The sequence below is a fragment of the Gekko japonicus genome, unplaced genomic scaffold (assembly GCF_001447785.1).
Source record: "Gekko japonicus isolate JY-2015 unplaced genomic scaffold, Gekko_japonicus_V1.1 scaffold505, whole genome shotgun sequence".
NCBI lineage: Eukaryota > Metazoa > Chordata > Lepidosauria > Squamata > Gekkonidae > Gekko > Gekko japonicus.
Window position 1 is genome coordinate 348,000 of NW_015169788.1, and position 11,214 is coordinate 359,213.

The 11,214-nt window shown below is 55.7% G+C and overlaps 1 protein-coding gene across 1 annotated transcript in view; it reads left to right on the forward strand.

The window, feature by feature from the left end:
* Window positions 1-11,214, forward strand: part of PARP10 (poly(ADP-ribose) polymerase family member 10) — a 19,103-nt gene that overhangs the window by 685 nt on the left and 7,204 nt on the right. The window contains exons 2-5 of the mRNA XM_015416960.1: window positions 3,402-3,590; window positions 4,843-4,879; window positions 5,006-5,242; window positions 9,503-10,362. Coding sequence (XP_015272446.1) covers window positions 3,402-3,590; window positions 4,843-4,879; window positions 5,006-5,242; window positions 9,503-10,362 — 1,323 coding nt within the window. The remainder of the gene's footprint in view (window positions 1-3,401; window positions 3,591-4,842; window positions 4,880-5,005; window positions 5,243-9,502; window positions 10,363-11,214) is intronic.

The window sequence follows — 11,214 nt, forward strand, 5'->3', positions numbered from 1 at the left end:
CCCAGCCCATCCCCCCGGCAGGTAAGACGGGGCGCCGCGGGCGGGTTCGGCTCCTCCGGCTCCCGGGCGGGAGCGGTGCTCTAGAAGTCCCGCCCCCCCCCCCCGCACGTCGCCCTCTGCTCCCCCCCCTTCTTGTGCCGGCTCTGGAGGGCTCTGGCATCCCCAAGCCTGCTCAGCCTGCGGGAGGGAGTTTTAGACAGTTGAGGAAGGGCAGACAGCATTAGTCCCCAGGATTTCAGGCCCTGAAGATGGTAAATGAGGACACCAGGCAGCTGCGTCATGGCCCAAGCAATATGCCCTTTAAGCTCCACGGTGTTGCGGGCAGAAATTCCACCTCCTGAGCAAAAAGAGCTAGTGGCATTAGAGCTGTGAGCGAGTCTACATTTGACTATCGCCTAGGTTAGTTTTTTTTTTTTTAAGATTACTTTCATAACCTTGTAAAAGTCTCAGAATAAATTATTTTAAACTATATTTTAAGAATAATTTAAACATTATAAGAGAAAATAGAATCAAGTCAAATTTCACCTATCCCTTTCCACTGTATTGGTCAACCTGGCCTCTGGAGAACAGGTCTGCCCACCCCTTTCCACTGTATTGGTCAACCTGGCCTCTGGAGGACAGGTCTACCTGCCCCAGTCCCCTGTATTGGTAGGCCTGGCCTCTGGATAACAGGTCTGCCCGCTCTTTCCTCTCTATTGGGATACCTGGCCTTGGACCTTTGCCCTGTGCTGAGCCTTAGAAAACATACCAGCACTGGGGGGATTGGGGGGGGGGTATGTGGTTGCAATCTGCATCTGTTTGCTTTTTTTTTTAGTGAAATATGACAACCAGCATTACAGGTCAAATATAACAGGGAGGAACAGTCATTGTCAGAACCCTGCCTAACCTAACAAACAGGAAGTTGCTTAAATGTTATCAACCTGCCCAGACTACTTTTTTCAAATATTAATGTCCCACTTTTCCTTGTGACTCGAGGCAGCTTAGAAATCACACTGAAAAAACATAATCGAATGTTGGTTTTAAATTGCTTGTAAGCCGCCCTGTGCCGCTTCGGCAGGAGGGCGGGGTAGAAAAATAAATAAATAAATAATTAAATAAAAATAATAGAGGTGTGCAAAATAATAATAATTTCCCTGGCTCCATTGTAGCCTATGGGGACCATTATAGTCAATGGGCCCCATACGCTATAATGGAGAATTGATCCAGGGGGCTCTGGGGTGTGTGTCTTTTTAGGTAGAGGCAACAAATTTGCAGCATAGCTGCTGGTGCCTCTCCTAAAAAAACAACAACAAACCAACAACTCCTCCCAAGTGTCAAAAAGATCAGACTAGCGAGTCCAATTCTATGGGCTCCTGAAGGAGCCTCCATTGTTTCCAGTGGAGGGGGGAAAAGGTATTGTGACTAGAAGCTCACAGTCCCTGAGCTGCCGGTTAAAATGTTGTGCACCAGTTCCCCCTAGTGCAGCTGAGGGGGAACTGTGGGCCCAGGCTTACTAAACCCCATGCAGGAGAAATAGATGGGGGGGGGGCTTTGTCACCTTTTGCAAGCCACTGTAGGACAGTGTCAGGATCAGCAGCATGCAAAACTCTGCACACGTTCCAAGGAATCGTTATGCTTTATTAGTCTACAGGTCTGTTGCCAGATTATACAGGTACGTTGTTAGGAATAACTGTGACGGCTGAGGCACCAATGCATATACCATGATGCTGCCATGAGCTAAGCAAATGAAATTCAAGCACGCGCACAGGAAAACTCCCGGCGGGATATTACTTCATGAATGGGAGACTCTCCGTGCACCATGAGAGCAGAAATATTCACACTGACAGTGGAATGCAAGCCTTCCCTTCTCAAGGTTAAGCAGATAGCACAGTCTGCCGAAGCCAGTTCGCATGGTCTCATGAGTGCCTCCGGATAGTTGTTTACAGAGGTTAAGCCAAGCAAGCATGCGCACATGTGCTACAGACAGGGAAGAACGAAAACAAGGAAAGCATGGCAGCTAGCTGACAGATGGGGAGCTTTAGGAGGGAAAGCCATTTCTACCAGCCTCATAAGCTGTCCTGGCTGAGTCTAGGGGAGCATCAGCCCCCCCCCCCGCGCTCCTTGGCTCTCCAGCAAAGCGGGGGGAGGGGTGTGTGGCCGCAGCAGAGTTGTTTGGAATTAAATGGGAGGCTTGGGCCCCCATGCCTCTATCCACTGTGGCCACCGCTCATCCTTTGGGGAGGGCGGGTGCTTGGCTCTCCTTCTGTTCGTTAAGAAGAAGAAAATATTGGATTTATTCCCCACCCTTCACTACCCAAAGGTGTCTCAGAGTGGCTTACAATCTCCTTCCCTTCCCCTCCCCACAACAGATACCCTGGGAGGCAGGCGGGGCTGAGAGAGCTCTGGCAGAAACGGCTCTTTTTCAAGGACAGCTCTTGTCAGAAGAACTATGGCTTGCCCAAGGTCATCCAGCCAGGTCCAAGTGGAGGAGTCGGGAATCAAATCCGGTTCTCCCAGATTAGAGTCCGCGCACTTAACCACGACACCAAACTGCCTGGTTGTCCATCTGCCCCCAGTCAAGAAAAAGAAGAGAAGAGATTGGATTTCTACCCCGCCCTTCACTACCCGAAGGAGCCTCAGAGTGGCTCACAGACTCCTTTCTCTTCCCCTCCCCACAACAGACACCGTCCTGTGAGGTGGGTGGGGCTGAGAGAGCTCTGACAGAAATGGCTCTTTTTCCAAGAACAGCCGTGCCAGAACTATCAAAAATCAGCAAATACCGTGCTACAGACGATTATAAAATACCTCAAATAATTTTAATATATTTTTGTTTTATATTTTTACAATTTATTCACCATATATTATTTATCATATAAGTCTTAATACATAGAAAGAATCATGTATCAAAACATCTAAGTATCATCTCTTAATATATCACAAAAGATATTGCACAACTCCTTTATTAATATCAGTCCTCCTTAATGATACAAAGGTTTTAGGAGGGAGGGCTCCTTTAAGTCTATTCGGAATGAGTGCTCAGTCTTCCTCCAAAAGAGGTCCAGATATCCTCCTGTTTCAGTGTCTTCCTCGGGGAGTTCAACAGATATTTCCAAGCACAAGGTAGCCAAATACCAAAATATTTATCCAAATTTTTCAATGAAGGCTGCAAAAAGTCTCTCTTAGTGAGGTCAAAGCTTCCTCCAAAGTGAAAAGACCAAGGTCACGCCAGCAGCTGCAAGTGGAGGAGTGGGGAATCAAACCCCGTTCTCCCAGATTAGAGGAAGGGGGGGGATGGGGACTGGGTGCCTGAGGCAAGAAGGCGGCTTGAAGGGGACTGGGGAGGGGAGTGTGGAAAGAGGACTGCGGCCTTGGTCTGGGAGGCGGGTCCCTGTTCCGGAGCCCCCTCCGCTCCTTCGTCTTAGGTCCGCGGCTCCTATAGGAAGCCCCCCCCAACTGCTGCTCGGCCCCCCATCACGGGACAGCTGCTGACCCACAAGCGCCACTCTGCTTTGGGTCCTTTGAGGCATCCGGGCGCTCTGCAGTTGGCCCGGGTCCCTGCCTCGTGGAGCCGCCCTTCTCCCCAGCCCCCCCTTCTCTGCCAGGCAGTTACGGTACCCCCAGACCTCAAGCAGAACTCCAAACTCTCTCCAGGGTCAGGAGTTCCACCCCTAAAATATTGGTAGGGGCAAAAGGCAACTAGGAAAAGCCTTTCTGCAACCCCCCAGACAGAACACACCCAAACAGGTATGTAAGCAAAACCGTTTATTTTATGGTTTAAAGCAATACCAGTACACTGTGCACAAAAGGGGGGAAGAAAAGGTTTTTAATCTCTAAGTTACCTTGGATGGTACCACACCAGTTCTTCACAGCAGTTCTTGAAGCCTGGGTCCGGCATACCTGAGGGACCGCCTTTCCCCATATGGGCCCCAAAGAGCACTTCGGTCCCTAGTGACCCCGGCCCCTAAAGAGGCCAGGCTTGCTGCCACAAGGGCCAGGTCCTTTTCGGTGGCGGCTCCTACCTGGTGGAAGGAGCTCCCGGAGGAGATCAGGGCTCTGCGGGACCTTTTGCAGTTCCGCAGGGCCTGCAAGACGGAGCTCTTCCGCCAGGCTTTTGAGTAGGAGCCGCCGCCACTACCACCACCGCGTAACTGTGGAGCAGGACCGCCGGGTTGGGCCGATGGAGTAACTGGAACATCGCGGTCCATGGCGTCCCCTCCTTTTGATCTTCTGACCTCCTCCTGATATGCAATGGGGAGTGCGTAATTTCAGTCTTTCGTGTATCCTGTTAGTTGTGGTTTTTTAGCTTCAGTTGTTTTGATCTGTTTGTTTTATTGCACTTTGTGCCTTGTAAGCCGCCCTGAGCCAGCGTGCAGGGAAGGCGGGATATAAATGGAAATAAATAAATAAATAACAGCAGTTCAGCAATCAGCAGGGCAGGCCACCAAAAGTTCAGTCCATCCAGCAGAGGTTCAGGGTTTCCCCAAATGGAAAACAATAGTACCCTGTAGCTTTCTCTCTGGGTACCTGGAGGGATTCCGAGGACTGTTCTGGAGAACCGGGTTTGATTCCCCACTCCTCCTCCACGTGCAGCCAGCTGGGTGACCTTGGGTCAGTCCCAGTTCTCTCAGGAGCAGGTTTCTCAGGGCTCTCTCAGCCCCACCTGCCTCACAGGGTGTCTGTCTGCTGTGGGAGCTTGTGAGCCGCTCTGAGACTCCTTCAGGTCGTGAAGGGTGGGATAGAAACCCAACTCTTCTTCTTCGGGAGCTGAGCTGTGCCCCAGACCAAGGGGTTAGGTGGCCACCCTTCTAGGGACAGAGCCTCTGTATGCCCCATACCTGATGGCGTCCTCCCGTCCCTGCACAGAACGATGGCGCAGCGGGGGTGTCTGCCGCCCCCATGGGTGAGGACAGAGGCACGACAGATCTTCCTTCCCATGCAGGAAACCGGGGTGTGTGTTTGTGTGTGTATTTCCACCCACCATGGCTGGCCCTGGACTCAAGCAGACCCCTTCCCCTTGCCCCGGCAGAGTTCCTGGCTTTGGCGGAGCGTGTGCAGGGCCGGCCCCTGGAGGAGGCCAGCCTGGCGCTCGACTGGGTGGAGCAGACGGACAGCCTACTGGTGGCCTCTTGCGGGGGCGTTAGCCTGAGCCCGGACCTGCTGGAGCTCTACTTCGAAAGCCGGCGGAGCAGTGGGGGTCCCGTGCGGGCTGTGAGACTGCTCCGAGGGGGTGCGGTGGCCGTTGTCTCCTTCCATGATCCTGCAGGTGAGAGATGGGGGGGGGCGTGTTAGCCTGTCTGTCTGGCAGGACCAGAAGAGGTGAGCGGTGGCTCCCGAAAGCCCCTCCCCGCCACCTGCTGCGTGCAAGGGAGATTCTCTTGGCAGAAGCCCCCAGGGGGAGGAGGGGGGTCCGGGCCTCCCTGTCTGGCTCTCAAGGGAAGATGGTGTCTCTGCCCCGCCGCTGGCCAGCTCTCCCGGGGAAGAGGGGGCCTGTTTCCTGGGCAGTGCCTGGCAGGTCCCCCCTCAGCCCCTTGCTGGGGTGTGGGGCGGTAGTGGGGAGGGGGGTCCCCACTGGCCCAGGCATGCCGGTGAGAGGGAAGCTGTTGGTGCCTTTGTGGCCGTGTCCTCCGAGGCCCCACGCTACCCGACATGCCAGGGTGAGTTTTAGTGGGTAGAGTCTCGGGGGGGGGGGGGGAAGCCGCATTGGTGGGCAGGAGGAACGCTGGAGGCCAGTCCGGGAGCCCCCTGGAGACCAGCCCGCTTTTTTGGGGCACGTGCTCTGGAGAGTCTGCGCTTCCTTGTGCCTGACAGAGGGAGCTTGGGCGGTCGAAAGCTCATCCCCCGGAAGTCTGGCTCGTCTCTCAGATGCGGCTGGTCTCAAATCCAGCTCTTAGAGAGCCGGTCTGGCATAGTGGTTATGAGCGTGGACTCTAATCTGGGAGAGCGGGGTTTAATTCCCCACTCCTCCATGTGCAGCTGCTGGTGTGACCTTGGGTCAGTCACAAGTCACAAGTTCTCTCAGAGCTGTTCTCAGTTCTTCCACCGATCTCCCAGGAGGGTGTCTGTTGTGGGGAGGGGAAGGGAAAGGAGATTGTGAGCCGCTCTGAGACTCCTTCGGGTAGCGAAGGGCCATGGGGGATAAATCCAGTCTCTTCTCAGTGACCCCAGGGGAAGGTGTCTGTGGCCCTCCTGTCTTGGCGCAGGCAGGCTGGAGCCCTCCTCCGCACGGGTGCTGGCCTCTCTGGGGGGCGTGCAGGGCATGCACTGAGTGCAGTCGGGCCTGATTTTCCCTGCATTCTCTTTACTGCTCCACTCCTGCTGGAGCAGAAAAGAGAACTTCCTTTCCTGCCGCTGCTGCACAGAAGCGACAGGCCATACCCTGGGGCAGGGCAGCCTGGGGGGGGGGCTCTCTGTGCTTTCCCCCCCCCCACTGGACCCCTTCCCCGGTCGCCAGCAGCTTTTGCTTCCTTTACAGATTGTGTATGGGGGGGGGAGCCAGATGGCCCTGCTAAAAGCCTGCTGGTGGAGGGTGGGTGGGTGGAATGGCCCTGGCCGTGGGGCAAAGAGAGGGGGAAGTTGGCGCCTTTCCATCGAGGCTTTCTCCAAACCCGTGCTTGGCAAAGATCACACCAGAGCAGGTTTGGGGGATCGTGCAGAGGAGTACAGATGTAAAATTTCTGGAAATTTTGAAGCTTGGGAAAAAACGGAAATGAAAAAATGCTACTTTAGCACTTCTCCCCCCCCCCCTCCCCCCGATTGAAAGTCATTCTGTTACGTTAGGAACATAAAATATGACTATGGACATTTTTCCTTGGCATGAAATTATCACAACTAGCATCTAAAAATATAGTGTATCCAAACATTTATTACAAACAGAATACCCACCCACGCACATGCAAAAACAAAACTTTTTTCTTTTCTTGTGACAATCGCACCTCCTAAAGGAAGAAATGAACATAACATAAGAACATAAGAGATGCCAATGTTGGATCAGGCCAAAGGCCCATCCAGTCCAACACTCTGTGTCACACAGTGGCCAGAAATACCAGGTGCCATCAGGAGGTCCACCTCCCAAGCACCAAGAAGACAGAGCATCACTTGGCCCAGAGCCCCTGTCTATACCTTGTGGCTAGGGGCCACTGATGGACCTCTACTCCATATGCTTATCTAATTCCCTTTTGAAGCCGTCCATGCTTGTAGCCGCCACCACCTCCTGTGGCAGTGAATTCCATGTGTTCATCACTCTCTGGGTGAAGAAGGACTTCCTTTTATCCGTTCTAACCCGACCGCTCAGCAATTTCATGGAGTGCCCACAAGGAGTTCTTGTATTGTGAGGAAGGGAGAAAAGTACTTCTTTCTCGACCTGCTCTATCCCATGCAGTGGGAGAGCCTCACTGCTGGACCTCCTGAGGGCACCTGGTATTTCTGGCCACTGTGTGACACAGAGTGTTGGACTGGATGGGGCTTTGGCCTGATCCAACATTGGCATCTCCTATGGTCTTATGTTATGTTCACTTCATTGCAGTCACACACTGTCTCAACATTTTCAGTGAGTTATCTACTACAACTCCAAGATCTCTCTCTTGATCACTCTCTGCCAGTTCAGACCCCATCAATGTGTATTTATATTTAGGATTTTTGGCTCCAATGTGCATCACCTTGCACTTGGCCACATTGAACCCCATTTGCCATGTTGACGCCCACTTGCCCATCCTTGGCAGATCCCTTTGGAGTGCCTCACAATCCTCACTGGTTTTCACCACCCTGAACAACTTCGTATCATCCGCAAATTTAGCCACTTCACTGCTTACTCCCAACTCCAAATCATTAATGAACAAGTTAAAAAGCAGTGGGCCAAGTACTGATCCCTGCGGTACCCCACTGCTTACCACCCTCCACTGAGAAAATTGCCCATTTATATTCACTCTCCGTTTTCTATTAATTAGCCATCTTCTATTAAATGCATCTTGTTCTTGCATAGGAGAGTTCAGTTTGTAACCTAGGACTTTGTTGTCCTAGATCAATCTGATACCATACATATTTTTTTAGAAATGTTTTGGAAAATATTTGAACACCTTGTCTTAAAATATTTTATTCATCATGTTAAAATAAAATGTTCCATAATCAATTTTTTTCCTTTCCTTTTTTCAGTTTTTCCAATTTTCGGGAAAAAACAAAAAAGGCTTCAGGAAAAAAAACTGAAAAAAACCGTTTCCACCCCGAATTTTTCCAGTTTTTTCCCCAGGCCTTCACATCTCTACAGAGGAGTCTCAGTGTCATGTGGAAGCCAAAATGAAATTCCTTGCAGGTTGGGGTTGGGGGTTTTTTGGGGGGGAGGGGGGTTCGCAGTGCAAGGGAGGCCGCTGTGTTCTTGGCAGTGGAGCACCTAGACCAAGAAGGCAGGAAAGGCCAGGCCCAGTGAGGAGGACCCCCCCCCCCTTATTTCTCTTCCCTCCTCTCGTCTTGACCTCCGAGAGCCTCCCGCACCTAGACCAAGAAGGCAGGAAAGGGCAGGCCCAGGGAGGAGGACCCCCCCCCCCTTATTTCTCTTCCCTCCTCTCGTCTTGACCTCCGAGAGCCTCCTGCCCCTTGCGCAGCTTTAAGGCCTCGTGCCGCCAACACCTGTCGTGCCTTCGGAGCCAGAGCGTGGGGCAGCTGACCCCGACAACGAGCTTCAGCGTTGTCACTGTGTGTGCTCCTTAACTGCATCTCACCACAGTAGTGTTGGGTGACTGGCAGTGCCACGTGCTCGCACTCGCCCTGAGACGGCACGTCTCTGCAGCTCACCTTCAGGAGCCGGTGGCGCTTCCTGGTTCTCGGGGCTTTGCCCAGGGAGGCAGGGGTGGGCTCGGAGGGGCTTCCCTGGGAGCCTTGGGGATTTGGGTCTGCGCGTCTGCTGTCCAGAGAGCCCACTGCTAGACCCCTCCCCATCAGGAAGGATGCTGGCGAAGGCACACGGCTCCCGGGGCAGCTGCATTCTTGTGGCTGGAAAGCAGGTGGACCAGAGGAGACCACCGTGGCTCATAGAAGGGGAAACGGCCCTTCTTCGTGGCAGAGTTCTGCCCTTCCTCTGCGTCTAGAGACGGGTGGGGGGCTGCAGGACCGAGCTTGGCCTGCCCCTTGGGGTACTGAGTGGACGCCCCCCCCTTCTCTCCCCTCCAATGCCTACTAGGAGAGTCTGGCCAGGGGAGCAGGACTGTGGGGCAGCTCATTCCCCGAACGGAAACGCCAGGGGTCTCTCCCTGCTGGGTGTAGCTGGCTGAGCTCCAGAGGGGGTGCCCGGGGGTGGGTGGGCGCCTGCTGCCTCTTCCGGAGCTCTGCTGTGGCACGGGAGGGAGGGAGGGAGCCCGCTTTGGCCCAGTGCCCTGGGGGGAGGGCAGGAGGGTGCAGAAGCCCAGCCGGGCACCCTGGCACCCTTGGGGGCTCCGGGCCTACCCAGAAAGGGCGCAGCTGCGGGGGGAGCACGGGGAGGGTCTTGGACCCCCGCCCCAGGTCCTGTCTGTAATCGCTCTGCCTCTCTCCGCAGTGGTGGAGCAGGTGCTGCAGAGAGGCCACCAGCTCCAGGGCCACAACTTGGATGTGTCCCCTCACTACGACTTTCTGGAGCCCCCTGAGGAGGACGAGGAGGAGGACGCCGCAGCCGCAGCCTCCCCAGAAGATGGCGGGGTCCCTTCTCTCTGTGTGCCCCTCCCGGAAGCAGCCACGCGGTGCCTGCTGGAGTCGCCGCTCGTCCTGCAGGAGCTGGGAGCCCCCGTCCCCGAGTGCACGCTGCGCCTGGAGGGAGCGGGGCTGTGCATCTCCGGGGGGGACGCAGACCGGCGGCGGCAGTTGCGGGAGGGCGTCGAGGAGGCCCTGCGGGGGGCCGTCCGGGAGCAGCTGCCCTTCTCGGCCTGGGTCCTGGGCTTCCTGCGGCGGGCGGATGTCAGGGAGCGTCTGGCGGAGCTGCTGGCGGAGCAGGGCCTGGGGGCCTGCTGTGTCCCGGGCGAGGAGGAGCTGCTGGTGGTGGCGCTGCAGCCCTCCGTGGCCCGCCAGGCGACGTCCTTCCTGGGCTCGCTGCTGGCCCCCTTCTCCCTGCCCCTGTCGGAGAGGCAGCTCCTGGCCCTGGCCGTGCCGCGCTGGGCCCAGGTGCAGGCCGGGCTGCGGTGCTGCGTCACGCGCCTGGCGGAGAGCGGCGAGCACCTGGAGGGCCTGACGCTGCGCGGGCTGGAGGAGGAGAACGCGGCGTGCCTGGCGGCTTTCCTGCGCGACGGCGTGCCCGACGAGACCGTGGTGGCCGTAGAGGCGGCCCCCCTGCGCTACCTCCAGCTCTACTACCAGGAGATCCTGGCCGGCATGGCCAACGTCACCCTCCTGCCACTGGAGGGCGCCGACGTCACGGGCTTGCGGGTGAGGCTGCCAGGGTGCCCTTCCTGTGCGCCCCCCCCCCGGTTAAATCCTTGCTGGAATGGGAACGGCTGAGCCCACCTCTCTCCTTGGCTGCTGCAGGTTGGTTCAGGTCCTGCCTTGGAGAGAGCTTCAGCTTACAGTTCCAAGCAGCAGCGCAGAAAAGACCTTTCAGTCCTGGGGCTCAGCCCCAGAACATCTGAAAGAACCTTTTGACTTTGAAGCATGTACAGAGTATCTTTCCGTCCCCTCCCCCCCAATCATACCATCCCTGAAAAAGTAGGGTTAAGCGTCCCACATGCTCCTTCTTCCAATATGGTTTATGAGCCAAACTTCATGTGGGGCAAGAATTGAGAAAATAAGAACCACCCTGCTGGACCAGAACCGCGGTCCATCCAGTCCAGTCTCCGTTCTCTTACACAGGGGCCAGCCAGTTCCTCTGGGGGGCCTGCAACGGGGCCCGGAGGCCGAGGCCTCTCCCTGAGGTGGCCTCCTGGCTCTGGGATCCAGAGGATTAGGGCCTCCGGATGTGGAGGTTCCCCTCAGCCCCCTTGGCGAGTAGTCCCCCTGAATCTGTCCAGTCCTCCTTTGAACGCTGTTCAGTCCTGTGGCCATGGCTACCTCCCCTGGCAGCGAATTCCTTGCCAGTTCCGCAGATGGCCAGGGGATGCCCCCGGAGTTCTGGTCGTGCCCCGCCTCTGGGTTGGCTTTGTGCCAGCGTCGCTCCCTGTGGACTGGGGTGGGGGGGGTGGAGCATCCACCCATCAAGGTTTCCTCTGGGGAAGGATAGTTGAGAGGCCCTGCGGTCCTGGGCGTTCTTCTGCCAGGTGAGACGGTGGAGAAGGCAGTTTCCCG